This window comes from Ptychodera flava, chromosome 18, assembly GCF_041260155.1.
Source record: "Ptychodera flava strain L36383 chromosome 18, AS_Pfla_20210202, whole genome shotgun sequence".
NCBI classification, from domain to species: Eukaryota; Metazoa; Hemichordata; class Enteropneusta; family Ptychoderidae; genus Ptychodera; species Ptychodera flava.
In genome coordinates, this window is record NC_091945.1 from 28,756,704 (window position 1) to 28,777,691 (window position 20,988).

At 37.9% G+C, this 20,988-nt stretch overlaps 1 protein-coding gene across 1 annotated transcript in view; it reads right to left on the reverse strand.

Moving 5' to 3' along the window:
* The window catches only part of LOC139117307 (bone morphogenetic protein receptor type-2-like), a 102,461-nt gene extending 82,228 nt beyond the window's left edge, over positions 1-20,233 (reverse strand). The window contains exon 1 of the mRNA XM_070680296.1: positions 19,597-20,233. Coding sequence (XP_070536397.1) covers positions 19,597-19,654 — 58 coding nt within the window. The 5' untranslated portion in view covers positions 19,655-20,233. The remainder of the gene's footprint in view (positions 1-19,596) is intronic.
* Between the last annotated feature and the right edge of the window lie 755 nt (positions 20,234-20,988).

Genomic DNA, 20,988 nt, shown 5'->3' on the forward strand with positions numbered 1-20,988 from the left:
CATGGAAGACAGTACGATACCACGGCGCGGCGGTACCAGAAGAGTTCTACCCTATGGATAATATACGGACAGTGCCAGTGGGCGTTAAATCAGTAGGACTAACATAACGGTGGAGCCAGCGAGCGTTTTGTCAGTATGACTGACACAATTTGATAGAGACCTACAGCTGCCATGTACAGCCCAAAATCTAGCTGTTGTTCGTCTTCTAACACTGTCTTGGTCGCGCTACTCGACAGAAGTCGCCATCGTGTTCCATACATGTACAGATAGGCTGTGCTTTAAGTGACGTCACACTTCCGGTTTGATTTTTTCGCGGGAAAATGTGACTACGCTTCGGAAAACGCATTTTTTCCCCTGAAAATGCGCACTTAAACCATTTTTCCGCCGTAATTTTTTGCTTGTGCCTTTCCATGTATTATTTAACGAGTGAAAATCACATTTTCAGCGATTTCATTTTTACTCTTCACCAGCTCCTTAATCATATGCTGAGTTGCTGGACAACAGACACTGGATTGCAATGTCCCTGATATTCAGTCACGGCAAGCAACAACACACACATATGCCACTACATGTATGTATTGTCTTGGTTCAATCACAGGTCACTGTACAGTTATGACTTCAAATGGCCACCGAAGTTCTTACACTTACAGCGAATTTCAAAATAGCCTCGAATTACAACGTGCTTGGGTGCTAAGAAAAAGGTTCCTGGTGATAGAAAATGATGCCACCTGCACTCATTACAAACATTCTTCTCGATAAAGTTTGCAACAATTTAATCCAATACGACGTTCAGTGTTGCCACGCTCCCGGTGAAAAACTCACCCATACACTGACTGTTTGAACATTTTTACAATGCCTTTATCACATTTCCTGCTTATGAAACTGCACAGAACTCTAACGATACATGTAGGTTTTTTCTCGGTACAGTGTGTACAGTGTGTACGGGTCGGTACAACGATTGGTATTTCCTACACTGAACGTGTTCTGTAAGTGAGAACAGTGGACGTCGTATTGGGTTAAATTGTTGCAAAATCTATCAAAGGAGAACGTTTGCAATGGATGCAGTTGGCGTTATTTTCTATTGCCAGAAACATTTTTTCTAATCACCCAAGCACGTTGTCATCCAACCTATTTTGAAATTCACTATAAGTCCCCTTGCTTTAGCTACATGGAGACAAGCTTTTACTGGAACTCTTTCATTCATTTTAACTTATATAATGCTATCTCACATGCTCTATTGTTATTTACAGACAAAACATTCATGAATCAATTTATTGGAAAGAAACTGATCTACATGTATTGAATCAACACAACAGTCATCTCCATGCAAATTGCAATGATTTAATTCCAAAATCCTTGTTCTCTGTATACAGCTTCAACTCAATCAGTGAAAGTGAACAGGTTTCTTCCAAGTCTTTGTGGATGAAATGAGTAACTCTCAAGGGACGGATACTGGTAAGATAAGACTACCAATCACCTCAGTATCAATTTTCACCAGATGTTCAATTTTAAGACCTATGCACTGACACCACACGAGCGAAACAGGTAAAAGACAGCTCGATTCCTTGAAAGCCCTCACAACTCAGTGGTACATGTACAACATGGGAGATGAAAGTTTACATGTAAATTTTTGAACATTCATTCCACTGAAAGGGGATATGCAGATATTATTCCTAATATTTTTCTTCGTTCAGCAAAGGAAATACGAGTGACATAATGACTGTGTTGCCACTTGTCTTCGACTCATGCTGTGACATGGTTGTTATGTCATAAATATTTTCAGGGCTGAACAAAGAAAAACATGAAAGAACAATGTATTTATCACATGCACAAGATATTATTAGATATTATTCCTAATATTTTTCTTTGTTCAGCAAAGGAAATACGAGTGACATAATGACTGTGTTGCCACTTGTCTTCGACTCATGCTGGGACATGGTTGTTATGTCATAAATATTTTCAGGGCTGAACAAAGAAAAACATGAAAGAACAATGTATTTATCACATGCACAAGATATTATTAGATATTATTCCTAATATTTTTCTTCGTTCAGCAAAGGAAATACGAGTGACATAATGACTGTGTTGCCACTTGTCTTCGACTCATGCTGTGACATGGTTGTTATGTCATTAATATTTTCAGGGCTGAACAAAGAAAAACATGAAAGAATAATGATTTATCACATGCACAAGCCAAGAATTGGTTACTTTTTGCAAAATAAAAGGAGCTTTCCGTAACAACTCCACATTTAAACTTTTTGAATTACTTTTGGAATAATATCAATATGCCATGAGAGTGTTGTCAATCATTTCTAGTCTGTCGGTCGCAGACTGAGGAACGCGGTGCTTATGTGTACGGAGCAAATGCCAGGTGACCTCATAGTACAAGTACCTTTCGCGAAGTTGTACATGATTTCAAAGATAGCATAGACCTAGGTATTAACTCAGACAAAGTTATGCTTTGTTTTGAGAACAAAAATTGACAGAATCTCTGTGGCGCTAAATATAAATGGTATTTTCTGTTCAGCGAAGTCAAACTTGGCTTGTGCATGTGATAAATATTGTTGTAAGTAAGATTTTTACAGATGGGGATCTGGAATTACAGAGTCATATAAACCTAGGTCTAAAAATTTATAGCACACAACATGCAAGCACTAAGGGTACCAATACATAGGGTTGGCTTTTATGACAACAATTTTATTGGAAACCACTGCAGTAATTGCCTATTGTTCATGCTTTTACTGGATTTTAAGATGTATTATGTACACGCGAAATTGAAAGGATTGGGAGCACTTACATTGTCTACTGAAAAAACCCTGCATCGTTAGAGCTTTTTGCATTGACCCCTTTACCTCAAAAATCTTCCAATTCCCCAAGAAATCAAATGGTACTCCTCAGAAGGTTCTTTTCAGTATGGATATTGCAAGGAACAGTCAAATTTAACTTTTCTACTTGCTTTGATACTACTGGGAATTCTTCAGTATTTTGGCATGTATAGTTGCGAGTACATGTATGAAGGAAGAACTCTATAATAATGGCAAGGACTTCACACTTCTTTTTTCGGGCTAATGTGCAGCATCTCGGAAGCTGTTATCCAATTGGTTGGCTGAATCTTACCATTATAACTGAATAATACAAATAGACTCCCTAAGTTGCTGCAAATACCCCGGTAGTGACGATCCACCAATCATACATAACCTTCCGAGCACACTGCACATCAGCAGCTTTTTTCCCTCCTACACAGGGCTATTTATGCATGTAGGCTTTCTCACCTGAGGAGTAAGTACTGCAAATGTAATGAAGGTAAAATAAGGTACCCCTGTTACGGTGAAAATAATCAAGAAAGACCAAAAAGTACTACTATCCCACATAAAATTACCAGACACAGCATTTCATAATATTGGAATTCAAGGCCAGTATGAGAAAAGCTCTTGATGATCTTATCAGACAACCTCTTGCTGTATTTTTTTGTTTTAAGGTTTTGAGTGTTGTGATGTGAATTGTACAGTGTAAGGCCTTAGGCAGTTTCTGAGTGCATGGTTTCCCATGCAGTTTTATCAACATTTCTCCAAAACAAAACAAAACCAAAACTGAAATGCTTGACTGTAAACAACGATGAATTCCTCTCCCTTTAGCAAAGGCTAATAGTGGTCAAGCTGACAGGTTATTTTTTGAAACTCCCATAGCAGATTCAGAACACAAATAACATCTGTACTTGGTGCCTCAGGATGACCGACTCCGATGTTCCACTGCACTGAAGGAATACAATTTGTCAAAAACTGTTCTTGGGAAATTTATACAGCCTACAGGCATGTGAAGGCTAAGCTTCCTACAAATGTGTTCTTGTTTTCAAGTTTGCCGACCAGTACAGGTAACTGACCTCTGGGTCCATTCAAACGACTAAACAGATTTTGTACATAGAGAGCCAATGAACTCATTCGCCATTATGGCATCAACAATGCTGCTTACTGCAAGTCTTTCGCGAAGCGGAGAGACAGAAAGGGAGGCTCTTCAGAAGTAGATGGAAGAAATGCACCGTGAAACTACAGGATTACATACCAAAGCAATCTGCATGCCCTTTGCACTGATGTCTTAAATCTACACAGGACAGATAAAACTGCCACAAAAATATTTGAGATAGCAAACCGAAGACTCTCACACATAAATGGCCAAATACAATGTACCAGTCTAAATGCCCGGGTTTCATTCTAAAGAGATCAGTGGATTGAAAGAACCAGACAGAGTTGCTGCTTCACCAACTGATAACAAATTAATGATTATTACCCGTGATTTTATTAAAATGCACAACTTTCTAATACTTGAAAAGAGTTGAATCACCCAAGTTTTAAAATGTATATAAATATCAATAATTGTCCATTCCCTGGTCAAAGAAAAACACATACACTGTAAACCATTGGGAGTGTTCTGGCTGTAGAATTAACTGTACATTGGATTTGTAATATGCACAATGGCCACTAACATATGTTTGTCAGTTTGAAGTCTTGGAAATTGTTGGATTGCCGGGAATCTCAAACGGCATGAAGGAATTAGAGATTAAACTTTGTTTGACTGATTAAGTTGTCTGCACATCTGATATGGACATGTCACATCACCTCAGCTGCATCAGTTGACCCCTGACCTCACATGCCGTACTGGGAAAAAAGCTTCAGCTTTGAGATTAGACAGTGTCAGACTGTGAGGAAATGACGGAGGGATGAGGCAAGATTAACAGGTCAGGATCAGAAACTTCAGGAGTAGTAGTTTGAAGTGTAAAGCACAAGCTTGGCCAGTTACATTTATGCAACAAAGGTAGGTGAAGGAGGGGGTTCTGGGGGATGTAATCAGGTGTAGTTACACAGGCTGAGGGGAGGTGAATGGGCACTGATTTTTGACCTGTATCTGCCCTCTGAATTTGAGGTCCTATTTGGAAACAATTTTGTGATTTTTTTTTTATTTTCATCGAACCAGCTTCAATCCGCAAACATCAATTTATGTGAATGTCTGAATTCACAGACTGAACTGAATTAGCAGAAAGAAGGAGATAAACTTACATACACATTTTCATTTTCATTACAGATTTCATCACAGTATATCTTTGAATACTCATGAGAAAATTGGTAGCTGTACTTTAATAACCCTTTGAGTGCTGTAAATTCCCCCCCCCCCCAAATTTCAGTGTAACATTTTACTAGTTCTCACGAACATTAGCATAAAAAATTTACTTGACAATACCAGCCAATGAAAACAATTTATATTTTGATTCCATGCAATATACAAAGTGGGATTAATTCTGTGGATTATTGAAATATCATTTATGGGAGTGCAATCAAATTTGAGCCATCCACCTTCTTAAAAAAAAGCCAGCCTGAACTATCAATGGACACCCTTGTAAATGTGTGTTATTAATGTCAGTCAGACTGAACAAAGTTACTGAACGACTGGCTCATTTGGTATCCCTAACCTTTGTTTTTAATTTCACAGTTTAAGTCAACGCAGGCATTTCAGAGAACACTCTGAACCCCCCCCCCCCCCTAAATGTTTAAGTGAACAATACTGCCACAGAAGGTGAGTGGAAGGTCATTATTGGTGCCTAGTAATTTCAACAATTACTGATGAATAATAGTATTGCCCTTGAATTCCATCTGTCAACCTCTAGTACCAACTATCTCACATAGACATGATGCCAATATCCACTCAGCTGCATTGAAATAGATTACAGTAAAACTTGTCTATCTGCTCATACGTGTAGCTCTAACATTATGTGAACTACATGTATGATTCATGATGCCGATTAGAAATACAGGATTCTGTAATCAACAAAAAATCAACAAATGTATACAGAATTGTTCAAGGCTACTGATATGTTCAGAGAGCATATCACCACTGCATAAACGGGGATGGATGTTCAAGATCTTTTCATGAAAACCAAACGATATCATTTTCCCAAAGATATCTAAAATTTAACAATCCATGACTCTCACTCTGAGCAGACAATAAACAAACAGATAATATTGTACTTCTTTTACACACAGAGAAGCCCATAGTTCCAGGAAGTATTTTATGATAGCAAACAAATGAGAATTTGTCATGTGCCCTCTGCAAAACACTTCATATTTATGTTTCGGGGAAGAATGATAAACGTCACATCAGACCGCCGCAGATTCAGTTGTAACTTGTTGTATCAGTTCATACACTTTATCAGAAGGGTTCGTATTAATCCTTTTTTAGTTTTTCACCTTGTGACAAATAATCTAAGTTCATACAAGATAACTGTCTTTTGGACATTTATGATGATTCAATGGACCTTAATTAAATTAAGTGAGTCCCATTTACCACTTCCTGTTTTCCTATTACATATATCAATATGATTGTGTTGATATTCTACAGGGAACCAAGTGAACACATTGCAACTGGGGAATTCTGATAGAATTTTCAATTGTTAACCCCTTGCCTAAATTTGATTTGCTCTTTCCTCCACTGTGTGAAACAGCAATGACTTCCCTCCACTTCAAGAGGACAGAAAATGCCAGCACTTTCTGTTGATGTATCATAAACTGGTCTGCCGACAGTGTTGAAGTCATCTGGGGATCTTGTGACATTGGCACAACATTGTGTGTACAGTATATCACTGACGTGACGACTGTTACCTGTACAGTGTGTTTACAAGCAGGCCTAGTATTAGTAATGTTGACAAGTGGATATTTTCAACATGGGGTATGTTGATCTTTATTAGCACCGTGATGAAAACTCGGAAAACATGTGGTGTTTAATGGGACAGTTTCTGTAGTTCTGTGCCATAGCATTTTGAAAGGACAAATGCTCACTCAGAAAGAAAGGATGACTTCTTGTCTGTCGTTGTTTATCAGAGGAAAGAGTGGAAAACCGTTCCAAAATTTAAACAGTTGTAATCAATAATTAGTGTTCCGTGTACTTGAAGCAAACTTGAACTACAGGTATACTCCTACAATTGCTAATTCCATGACTGGAATTATTCATCATGGTTTGGGGTTGGAAAGAACCACATGATGATTGTAAAATTAAAAGGCTGACAAAGAATTGTCATCTTTCCACAAAGGGAGAGATGCCAGAAAGAAATTGTGTAAATGTACACAAAATACTAGTGAACAGGAAAATGCATGTTTTCATGCATAACTTTTCAAAGTTGGACCTGACTTAGTGTAGCATCCTGTAGACATGGCTGTTGAACAATTGAATCTTCTTGGTACAGAGGACAGTGCAGAATGGTCCATTGCAGTGTTCAATTAGAATACACAAGCATACATGTACATGTACCAGGCCTGATCTGGCATTTGGCCTTGGCGGCATTGTCAGAAATTATGTAATCAGACAACATCATTAGCCGATTCAAGTCACGTTCACATCTGCAGTTTGGAATACTTAGACCGCTGTCTGCTTGAGTGTTTTGAATGAATCAAATCAGGTTGGTAAGAGCAAATGAAGTGAACCACCTGGTTAATATGAACTTGGTTGTTGCCTTAGCCATGGGTTTATATGTAAACCTAACTCCCATACACAGAAAAAAGAATTAAAATATAATGACATGGTAAGCTGCTAGTGATGATATTCAAACAGTCTGAACAACACAAACCAGAACACCATGTTGTTGAATTGCAAAACAGATCAGAAAGAACAGAGCCACAACATAATGGTCTTTCGCTGATAATGCTTGAAACTTTCTACTCTAAAACATTAAGCCAAATACATGTTGGTTACTGGCTTCCTAACAGCAAGACTGGATTGAACCATGGCACAAACTGATAGAATGTTGACCTTGTATTCAGTTTGACAGAAGTTCAGATTTCCCTCTATAAATCACTCTGGAAAATTCTACCAAATAGTTTCAATAGTTATTCATTTACAACGTTAAATACAGACACTACAATATAGTTATACATTGTCCTAGCTTCTGCCAGTTTCGTCAAGGCACTGTAAAAAATATCAGTTCTGGATGTGACAAATAACACAATGATTAACAGCTACTGTATGTATCAGATTTCAATATGTGTGAAAATCAGGCTGTTTTGTTGTTTCACTGATTAAATGAAAGTCTGACTCAACAGTAGACATACCTGTAAATTGACAATATCATAACAAAATATTCTAAGTCACCATCTTTGGCATTATTTGGGTAATTGTTTGTAAGAATGGAAAAATGACGTATTTCAACCAGGGTACTAAATGATCACTAAAATATCAGCTACCAGATTTCTTCTCTTTTACTTATGTCTATGTAACAGATACAGTGATCAAATACTTCCATGTCTATAATTTAAATATCACAATAAGTTTTCGATACATGTGAATGTGCAGGGCTTCAGACGATTTATGACAATAAACCACTCCCATTTCTTGACAATGACAATAGATTGACCTTTTAAAAATGACAAAAAAATGATGCCACAGATGGCCATTCTGTATGTTTTTCTTGTCCATATTTCATTAAAAAATGTTGCCAACAATACAAGCAAAGCCACTGCGAGATAACTAACTGGCTCTATAATTGACATAATGAAGCTTCATCAAGCCAGGTTGGTTACATTCCACATGCACTGACTGTGTTGAAGAGTGAGCAATTTCATCTGACCAAACTGTGGTGCATTCTTTGTGCTACTATTATATCACTGGATGTTTCTGGCTGACCTACGCTATTCTGCATTCATTTTCAGCCATTGTTTTCCTAATCTCAAGGGCACATTTTCAGACATTGTCATGCATTCACCTATCCCACAGAAGGTTCTTGCAGATTGACACTGACATACACTGCACTAATCCTTGAGAATCATACCATTAGTTATACAGCCTGGGTGTCCTGTTTGGCCACTGCAATGTTACACTTCTTTCTCGTATTTGCCCATATTTTTACAAACATGCATATGCACCGATGATATCTACCCAAAATTAAAATTCTACATTAATTAACACACTAAAAGACTACCACTGTTAAAAATTTAACATTGAAATGTTTTGCCATTCCTACAGTATGTTATGATGGTCACATGGAGCCTCCTGAGGGGAGGGGGAAGGGGGTCAGTAGAAAGAAAGAGAGCCAAATTGGAATAATAATATAATTACAAAGCTGGCAATACTGTACTGTTTCTTCAGGGCTTCTGCATTATTTATGCACAGTCCAAACCTGTACAGAACACTGGAACATACCATGCTGGTCGATGTATACATGTAGGGGTGACCCGCACATTTTGGGACTTGGGTAACTCCGTGAAAGAAAGTTATTGTGTGTGTAAGGGCGCTGAGGATGAACAGCAGCAAGGCCTGGTGCAGAACATCACATTGCCTCAGAATCTTGTCCAATATATGTAGATTACAAACATATTGAAGTAGCAATGTACAAAATCTAAGCTATTAAAATAAGATTTCAGTAAATTCATCAATTTCTCTGTGATATCTGAATGCTGAACAGTCTCTTGCGAAATACTGTGCCTGTTTCTGCCATAATATGACATGGGGATTCAACAAACTTAGACATGGAATTCAACTCAAAAACCACTGCTGCATTTCACACGCATGACGTTCTCTATGTGATATGTATAATCACTTCCTCGTCACACATGGCAGGTACTTAAAGCTAGAAATTTGCAAGAAAAGCCCATACTGTGTGCACATAGATTTGTCATCTACTTCAGTTTCAAATGTATGAGAAGATTACCATAAATCTATCAAGTAAGAATCATTGTGGAACAAAACATGCCTGAATTACCAAGGTTACTTGTGTATGATATGTACATGACAGATTCTATATTTCATATTCTCCTCAAAAGCAAATTGGGGGAGGATGGGAAGATAATGATACTGCATTGCTTGGCATGAAATATTCAGACTATTTCCATTGTAATGCCAAAATACTTGTTACATGTACATGGTACACAAGCTGTTGCATCAACAGGCATGACATAAATTACAGCAAAAAGCGGGCCTCTCAAAGACAGATTTCAAACTCGAACGAAATATTTCAAAGTTATCCTGGTTCACAGCTTGTGTGGATTCATTTTGATACTATAAATTATTAACTTTATGCTGTCATGCCTTTGTAACAAGTTATAATTTCCCAGTGACACAGTGGATGGCAGCCATTTGGAATTTCAAACATTACCGTAGTTAATCTGAATCCCAAAATTGGACCCTGTATGTTATTCTTGATATTGAAGAACACACTTTAAGTGTCTTTTGGCAAAGTACCATGTAAAAGCTCAAAACTTTCATTTTTTGAGATTTGTAAAATTTTCATCCAGCTCTTTCTCCCTTATCGCATCAAATATTGTTGACGAGACTTTAATAAGGCTCTACAAAAAATTTTATGGTGCACAGAGCTGAATCTATATTCATATTTCCTCTGTTTGCTGTTTTGTCAGAACCATGGAGAGAGAGAAACGGGATTTGGCAATATCAAACTGCAGTGGCCTGCTGGTTCACAAATGTCTACAATTGCTATCTGGATGTTATTAAAAAATCAGAGTCATTTTGCATCTATGATCAAGTTGCCTTCCACCAGGAAAATGAGATAAACTTTCCAAATTTCAAAAGAAGCTATAACCTTGGGCTCATATCTAGCACCACTCTTCTTAGGGGCCGTGGATAATTAAAACATGAGCACGGTAAACGAAACTAAGTATGTTTGTCCTCAACCCACCTCCCCTAAATGAAAGTTTGGAAGTGCGAAAATCCAACCAAGCTTCATTCTGTATCTGCATCCCACAATCGGTGAATACGTGGCTACAGTTTGTATGTACATGTACCTACTGCCCCCCCCCCCCATACCCCCTCTAAAATCAATTTCTGTTCAGTGCCAACTCAACAATGACATAAACAATAGAATGAAATGAAACTGTGTATCCAAAATGGTTGCTATGTTATGTGCACTGATTCACATGTATTTCAATGCTGGTGTAGCACTGGTGCCGCACTGGCCTGGTACACGCCAAACAATATAGCACGATATTTTGCGATACACAAAACGAGATGTTGCGATAGGAAAACTTGGAGCGCGATTTTTGCGCACGGTAATCGAAATACAGCGAAACCCCCTCCCCCCCAAAGACAGACGTTTTGTTTACCGTGCGCATGTTTATCATCCACGGTCCCTTATATACCTCAAAACAAATCCTCGGCTTTTGTAATGAAGTATTGAATTTTTCTGCTGAAAACAAAAGACTTTGGTTGGCTATACACTTTTAGGGATGCTGGCGATGCCTCCATGGCAAAATCTACAGACTTAAATGCAATAGAGATATTCTTATAGGGGACAGATGGCTGTGACAACTCCATTATAAGAATAATAGCTGTAACTTTTGAGGACACAATGGGTTTCCAACTCAAGCCAGTGACTGAGAACCAAGTTGGTGCTGACAGTCCGGGCTGACAGTGTTCACAAGTACTGTAAAACAAAACTACCATCTTGAGTAAAAGTAAATAATGGGTTAGAAGGATTGCATTCATTCAAAAAACGTGTTTATTTCTGTCATATTAGATTTGTGCCGTACTTGTGTAAATTCAAGAGTAAACCTCTTTTTGGGACTATCTGAAAATATCTGTATTGCCAAATTTAAATCAAAGACCTTTTAAACGCCTAGTTCAATGTCGAATGCAGACAAAGCAAACTGAAAACAAATTTAAAGAAATAATTTTCTTACTCTGTGCTGACTAAAATATACAGCATACATGTACAGGTAGGTGCATAGTTTGATGGAGTTGACAATATTAAAAATTAGAATAATGCAAAGTATGATAGTTTTGAAGAAATAAATATGAATGAGAATATATTAGGGTACAATTAGACTCTCCACAGTCGCTGTGCCTTGTTTTGTGCACGCCCACGATGGGACTGCATTCGAAGGCTACGCGCTGCAAGACACAGCGACTGTCGGTTTTTGCAAGTATATGAATATTCATAAGGGTTGTGACTTCAAAAGAAACACCTATCTAACCGGGCGAGAGAATATATACTAGTAGCTAGTAAACCTATATATGCAGTATGGTTTTATTTTTCATTTTTAATTTTATTTGGCTATGGTACTTGTCATTTTTTATTTGATTAACGGATCTGTGGAGTTCTATAAAGTACCCGGATCAGGCAGAAATCCGACCGGTCGCTTGCAAGAACGTCCAGACCCTGGGATTCGCGTTACGTCTCTGAAGGGCGCGCACGTATTCAAACAACATGAACAGGGAAGAACGCGAATCGCAGGGTCTCTGCCAGACTAGGGTACAATGTACCTCCACACACTATTTGACAGCAATCAAACATTGTCAAGCTCTCAGATTGTATTTTCAAAAGTGGCAAAACAATAACTTAAAGCATATGTTTGTCTATCTTGGCATTTTTGAACAAATATGAGTACTACATTATGCATCAGAACATTAGGGACCATTTTTTATATAATTTAATGAAATTGAGAAAAATTTTTTATGCATGTGTACAAGCTTTCAAGAAGGAACTTGACATGGAACGAAAAGTTTGTGAGTGAGAAAAGTTATCTTGAGTGTCGAAATGGTATCTGTTGGAGTATACATGGGGCAGTTGACTTCCTTCTAAGGTCATGGAAGACCAAAAATGTGTTTATCATGGCAGAAAGTAACATGATTCAAACTGATATTGAGAGAGAATAAAGTGGTGTCGTTCCTTGGTATCAAATTAAATTCTAATTTGTGTTATTCTGAGCATATTGTTAATGAGGATGCCGTTGAGATCACTTTCCCTTACTTTTTTGGGGGGAAATGTAATGGTTTCTTTACAATTAAGTTAATGATTCCAAGCCATCCCTTGTCAACACTGTGATTTACAATACATCTGTGGCAGAAAAAAATAAATATACATGTATCTTGTGCAGAGAAACAGAAACATGCTACCATATGCTGTCAAACTTGCACTGACCCATTTTCAAACTAAACCATAAAAACAACATGCCAGCACCAAACAGAGGAGGGGGATGAGTTACCATGGTGATGCTTGAAATGAAAACTTCATCTCATTTTGAACAAACATTCAACAAATGAATGGAATGAATTCACGCTGAAGAATAACACTTTACACAGATGTAATAATGGACAGCATCTATATTTAATGCTCTTAGATAAAAACAAACAGAAGAAACACAAACTCCGTTAACCATCTTTGTCCTCTTCATAAACAAAACTACCCTGGAACTGCATACAGCGGCTGCATTTTAATGGACTCAACAGTACATGAAAACTATAAAGCACACAACATTCAATAGTTTAATGATAACCATAAACCACAAGGATGACCTATAGAAAATACCAATATGGTGGTCATAAGTATTTTCATTGATATCAGAGGATACTATTACATGTGCATATACAGTGCTGAAAAGTTGGCAGTTCAAACACAACTGACAGACAAGTCACTTCCTTCAATAGTTTGGAGCAGCACCTCAAAGAAAACAGGGATCAAAACTTTCCCACATAATTCAGGCATTTGTTAACTTAATTTCATGTCTGGCCGGAAGCAAGATGTTTATCCTAAAAGACGTTGATTCCCCTTTTGCTCATAAATCAGAACATATATACAAGTACGTGATAAGTGTGTATCATCATCCTATCAAAGAAGAGACTGGATGGAGAAATTTGGAAGCAGCTAAGAACATTGATGATGACAAAAGTGTTGTCATTTTGACTGTTATCAATAAAACAGAACAAAACCAAATTCCCATCAACTGTACATGCACAACACATGGGGTGGGTAAGCACATAAACATCCCACTCAAGAAAGTACTGATGCCAGCTTAATGACTGCAAAATTGTAAACTACATGATTTATAGAGGGACTGGACAGTAGTCGCTGTTTTGGTTCCAGAGCGGGCAAAGAGAATTTCATTTCATAAAATCACTAACCAATACAATATAAATTCTGATCATCAACTGTTAAAGTAAAATTGTAAGTCATAAATGGGAAAAATGCCATTTTAATGTGTTTGGTTGAAAAAGAAGGTTACCGATAGATAATTAATAACACAATGCAAGGCAAGGCAAAGGATACGTGAGATGTGTTATATTTCTATATTACAGTGGTATGAAAAAATCACTGATTGAAATTGTTTGTTTGAGACACAGCTGGGTGTGAAAGTCAAGTACATGTATGGAAAACCTGTTTTCACAAAATGACTTGTTTTTGTTTTCAACAGCACAAGCCCAAAACACATAAACTACAGCCCCTGTACATGTACATTATAGTGAACTAAAAGAACTGACGTTCTGTATGGTCACAAAGAACTGTCTTCTCAAAAGCAACAGTTGGATGTTGTACAATCAAAGATGCAACTATTTTTGTCATTTTAGCAAAAGATTGTACAATTCCAGTGCTGCTGAAACACAACCAATCACAGAGCATGCTAATCTAAATGTTGGCTGACTAGCTCACTATTGAATAGCCCATGTTATTATTTCTAATAGTATCAGCATTATTTCTCCACGGAACAGATAACTTGCCGTAACTTTCAAGACTTTTCGTCAAAAATTGCGATAATCAAAGGTGATGACACTTTAATTCTAATGATCTAAATATTCATAAAGACAAATATGTATTACTTTGCTCACGGTTTCATAAGCTTCAAAGATTGATTTTATCGCAAAGTATCATGGACAGTAAATGTAGCTCTGGCTCAAAGAGTGGCTTAGTTGTATTTACTTATATTTCCTCAACCTGATTCACTACAGACTGTTAGTAGAATATACCAGAACTAACACATATGATATCAGGTAGCTTGGTGATGTGCTTTGAAGTTGTTGATATTGCAATCAACCACAATTTACCACCTTGTAGTTTATCCAAGTGCTTCAGTTATCAGACATTTTTATGACATTGATCAATGATTAAACTCAATGTATTGTACCAAGAAGAAAAAAATAGACATATATACGTAATTCATATGGCAACTGTTATACATCCGTTATATTTTGAGAAAGTGTCAAACCTAGAATTTAAATTGGCAGCACTATAAAGAAAACACCATGTGAACATAAGCATACACAACGTAATATTCCTGGACACATTGATGCATTTACTTTCCTATGTGCTGCTATCAATTGATTTTTTAATACATGTAAATTTTGTACCTGTAAATGTGATGTAAATCCCTTCCATGTGCATATCATATCATTTTCTGCGTCTAGAAAAAATCACTAGCATACAAAATTATCAAACATTACATCATGATCATTTCAAGCTCACATAAAAAGCTGTCGGACAGACTGAGTGTCACCATCCGACCATTCTGCATACTTGATGATTGTATCACTTTCATCGAACTCAGTAGGTGATTTTGCCCACAATGAGCCACTTGCGTTCTACAAACAGTGTCATTGGCTTAGAACACCACTATATTCAGAACATGGCCACATGTCTAGACCACATACAAAAAAGCCTGCATATATGCATTGTATATTTTTGTACGTTTTCTGAATTAGCCTGAGGGTGATATGATATCATGGATCAGTGCAGAATAGATGTACTCTAGTATCCTTTTTTTGAGGCCTCGTCATTTTTCATCAGATCATCTTCATTTGCACCAAAGTTACACAAAAATTTAAAAGAATCAATATTTGACCCTTTATTAAAGCTAAGATTTAATCTAAAATGATAAATAATGTATGAAAACTTGCTTTATGAGACACCACTGAACGTCGAAAGCTGTTATCTAATGTTTCATTTCTCTCTCTGTAACCCTAAAAATAAATGTACAACATTTCAGTGGTAAACATGAGAATTCAAGAAAACTATTTGCCATCATGATTTTAAGAACTATTCTTTTAATAAATATGTACATGTTATCTATTTTATTCCATAAAGTAACAAAACTTCTGTCATTTCAACTACTTACATGTACAGGGTAGTATATGTACAGTATTATATCACATGTATACATATTGATGGAGCAAACACTGTGATAACTGTGCTATATTAGCAATATAGCATGGTTGGAACAGGCACAAGCTTTCATCTTTTTGATGTTTATAATGATAAACCACCTTAGCAATGGGTATACCACGCAGTTTTGACCAGTTCACTCCATATTCATACAGTGTGGACTCGCTACCACCTGTGCACATATGTCCTGAACTGGTCAAAATCTCATGGTATACTGTCGCTGTGTGTGGTTTATTGCTTAAGCGCACATCATATAAAATGTTTGAAAGCAAACAGTATGGATGCCACAGCCAATGCAAAAACAGAGTCTCTGAGAGTGAAAATAATATCACAGCTTGTGTAATTTATGATAGACTACCGCCCCAAAGGCAAAAGACCTCACACTGCAGTACATATATTGTAACTCCATGGAGAAAAAATGAAAACTGTCATATTATTGGCTATATAGTATGTAATTTATGATAGACTTAGACCACACTGGGCAACAGACTCCTACTACGTATGTCCTGACTCCACGAACCGGCATGTTTAAAAATTTAAAATATTCTCCCACATGACAAAACATATCAATATGTCATACCATGGCACAATATGCATCTATACAACCTGCTTTCTTTTCATAATCCTTGGTTTTCTCAGTTGATTTGAGTATTTCCAAGACAAAATATCTGTGCCTTGTGAATTGATCTCTTGTCAAGACTAACCTGATGATAATCAATATGAGCACACCACATCTAACTGTTCAGTAAAAGCTACATGATTGAATCCACCTTACCATCTCCAATTGAGGAAGGCAGGATCTCCAGAAGGACCAGCAGTGTAACTATAACTACCCCACTGACAGGAAAAGGTACCAAGAGTGTATGTAAAGTTGACATGTGGCAAAAACCGCAACAGAATGACTACTCATTTTCAGTTCATTATCTGACAGGAAGACAGATTTGTGAAGAAAGTGTTTTCTACACCTCGGAAAAAAACCCAGAGGTGCAACAATTATATGATTTGCATATACTTTTGTTATGAAAATTCCTGTTTCCTGTAGCCCACCTCTCAAAAACCCCTTGTGGGGAGCCATGAACATTAATCAACCGCCCGGCCCCCGATATACTTTATACACCTTACACAATATCCCATAGAGATATTGGACGGAGTTCATACAGCAACATCCCAAAGTAATACAGCTGTTTAGACAGTCAAGTAAAAAGAAATGTTTAAAGTTTGAGTCTTCATCAATTTTCACAACAGTCAACTGTACAATCATTGGACAGACACTGCTGTCAGTCATCAGTATCATTTACAGCGTTGGATTGAAAAACTACCAGCACTGTACTACATTGGTTCTTATAACAAGTGTGATTATTACAAATTTTAATGTTGTTGATGTGTATTTAAAAACTAAACACCTGCAATTGGCCATTAAATTAAAAACTCTTGATAAAATGCCTAATTCCTGTTGTCAGTACCACTTGTGTATGCAACCAGTGTCCATACCTTAGGAAATGTTCTTCTTTTGCTGCATTTCACCAACAACTATAGTCAACTAAATATCTGTGCCACAGTCTATATGTCTTCTACAATTATTATTTGCTTCCATGAAATTGCTTTGTATGTTCCTGATAGGATTAAAAAACTTGTGTAAACAAACACACAATACACTGCATAGCTGTGTGCTCAATCATGTCTACGGTTCAATTCAGAAATTTGACTTTGTTGAACTTGAAGGGAGCTGCTGGTTCTCTTAGGCAAACTTGTTCATGGATCGTGCAGCGGTCTGCCGAAGGTGGGCACGAGCAGCTCACTGATACGCATGCATCAGTAAAGTACGATGAGAATAAAATTCTCGAACGTATGGTCGCAACCATTGCAATGCCCATGATTCTTGTGATCGTGCCATTGTACATGTACATCACAGCCCAACTTCGATAGTTTTCACTCTGAGCAAAATTTGCAAGCAATAAAGTTATAAAACTACTACATTAATTGAAAACAAAATTAAATTAAAAAGCATCGATATGTTTTCTTTTTGGATAAAATATATCATACCGTTCAATAGCATCAAGCCATGCAAACACTGCACAGTGGTAGCAGTCCTGTCTCAAGGGTCACTGCCGTGGCACAAAGTACACTGCAGCACTGAAAAGTCGGCTTCAGGAACAGTCGCTTGTGGTACAATACACGGTGAAGGCCCCCTATAATACAGTGGCCTTCGCTGTGTATCGGGCCACTGCAGTTGCAGCGAACTGACGCATGGGTAGCAAGTGAGGCTGCGAGACTGTCAACCATATTGTCATTTATACAAATGGGATTGTCCTCTTATCATGAATTTTTTTGAAATTTTTCCAAAATACAACAACACTGTTATTTTTAAAGCAGCTAAATGTAACACCACTTTTTCTCTTTTAGTTAGCAATCCAGCTGGAATACTCTAATGGATACTCTACACTGCCACTCACTTTGATTTGGTTCGATACATGTAGCAAAGGCCCCTGTAAGCATTATGAAGAGAGCTCACAGGGGCCTTTGCCATGTATCAAACCACAAGTGCCTGTGTGCACACTGCATGAAATGAGAACACTCCCTGTTACATACAAAATGAAATGTTGAATCCACCAAATTTCTACATACTGTAAATAATGAAAGAAATACAACATAATGTGAATGATAAACTGTGCAGAAAATAACAAATCATACAGATAGATGGTAAAATTCCGTGACCTGTTGGCATTCGCTCGAAATGATATACTAGTATAACATGGAGTGCAGCACTTAAATCAGCAAATGGTGCTATACACAACGCAATTTTCACCATAGTAAAAACTTTCACAATTCTGCATCTTCTAAAAAATGGATTTGCAACTTTTTCAGGTCTTCATAAATACCGTCATCGAACACAGCTTTATCGCCTGTCTATTTGACAGGCCATTGTTCAAACTTATCATAACATGGGTATGCATTTCTACACGCAGCTTACTGAAGGCAGTGAAGCTAGGCCACACAGTTTGCTGTGCCAGTATACATGTATATCTACTGGCAGCCATCAAGACTATGTTTATATTTTGAATACATTCAAACAAAATCACCCTATTGTATTTATTACAGGAATCAGCTAACAGCAAAGCATCAACCCCATATATCTCTCTGGTAACCATTCGTTAAACATGGAATTGATCATAACATTACATGAAAACGGTACAATCACTTATAAAATATTGTATATATTGGTGTGCGGCCGGCAATATTCTCAGTGGCGCGCGCACGCGTTATGTACTCTCTAGCTGTCTAGACGCCCATTGTCATGTGTTTGTTATTGGCCTTTCCAGACACGCGTATTTGCATACGGTTAATTATCTATTTGAGGCCAGCGACGTTGCGTTTTATCCCTGTCGTTGCTATCGCGGCAGGTCTGGACGAGCGTGTGGACACTCCTAACATAGAGCATATTAATCTCTGCAGCGAGATGAATTCTCGCTTAAGTGAAAAATACGCCAGTTCTTTCCCTTCTCTTGAAAACTCAGATGGAATGGTACACGACCTTTTCGTCGACCTTTGCACTACAGTCTCAACAACGGACGTCAGAACGCAGCACAATATTGACACAGAAAGTCGCCGTGAAAGCGACGCAAAAATCGCCGCCTTCACGAAATACCGAACAGAAAAGACACAGATACTCTACTCACCATATTGCAAAACCATTACAATGCCTATGAATACCGACAGCGTGTGCTGCAGTCCCATTTTGGCGACTCTTGGTGGTGGAGGTTCTGGGTGTTGGTGATCGCTAGCGAACGCACTTCCAAAAACTTTGGGGCCTCTTGTCGTCTGACAATGTACCTGCCAGTCCCAGATGAGATAGCGAGACTCCCGCGAACGGCCTCTACTTGTACACGGGCTTGGGATTCAAAGTGACCGTCTTACATGACCCGAAATCGGAGATCGACATCGTAAGAATAAACTGGGAGGCTATTAAAATCAAAGCTGTTCGTACAACGCCAGAATTCTGTACACAAGTCACGAACGTCCCCTATCGAATGACTGTATCCAAACCAACACACACGAAGTCTACAGTAGAGCACTGTGCAGCAGCGTACTTGAAAAATTGCCTGTCAAAATTCCACTTTCCTGGAGATAAAAGATTCGTCCGCCAAAACAGCTTCGTGGTAGCTTTATACAGGGTCTATTCCGTCTGCATGTCGTTCGTGGGTCGACTAAATTGACGCAGATCGAAGAAACTGCTATTTCAGTACCTTGTTTACGGCGATGGCTAGTTGTCGAGACATATTTCTGCTCTAGGGCACATGGCTCCTGTAGCCGCTTCACATACAAATAAAATCCCTCCGCGTCATAAACTAGCCCGCCGACAGTGCCTCATTATCCGATTTTTAAACGGTAACTGACGAAAGGACCATAAATAACCCCGGTGTTTATTAGTTTTTACGACAAAAGACAGATTGATAACGCAAAATTCTTCAAAAATTGTTCGCGACAACAAAATTTTAGTCGAAGGAATACCAACTGTCTGGGATCGACCCGAATGTCAAAGGTTAAATTTGGAAGAAACCATTAACTTAAGGGGTATGCAACTGAAACAACTACGAAAAGGATGCGTATATATACACATGATACAGTATATGTAAAAGCTGCCGAGCATTGCTGTCTCTGGGGGAAGAAAAGAAATTAAGAGGGCGGCGTGTGTGTGAAAGCTGTTGCATTTTCAGACAAATAGCCTTTTTTTTAAAACAGAAATGAAAAAAAATGATATTTGAATATGCAATATTCTTTGACCGGCATTTTTTGTCTTTGCACACCGAAAGTTCAATGTCGAGTGAAAGTATAAAGGCTGTCATAGAAGAGTGTACTGAGTAGCCGTGCACCTCGCATTTTAGCTGTTCAGGCCAACTCGGCAGACTCGAATCGAATAAGTACAAGCCTCGATGTGAGTTACGGATCCCGTATGTCACTTACAATGAGACGACCGTAATTATTTACAAGAATTATTTTTTTTACGTGGACAAAGTGCACTTTTCCTGGGAATACCACAATTTTCAGCTATAATGTGAATATTATTTCAC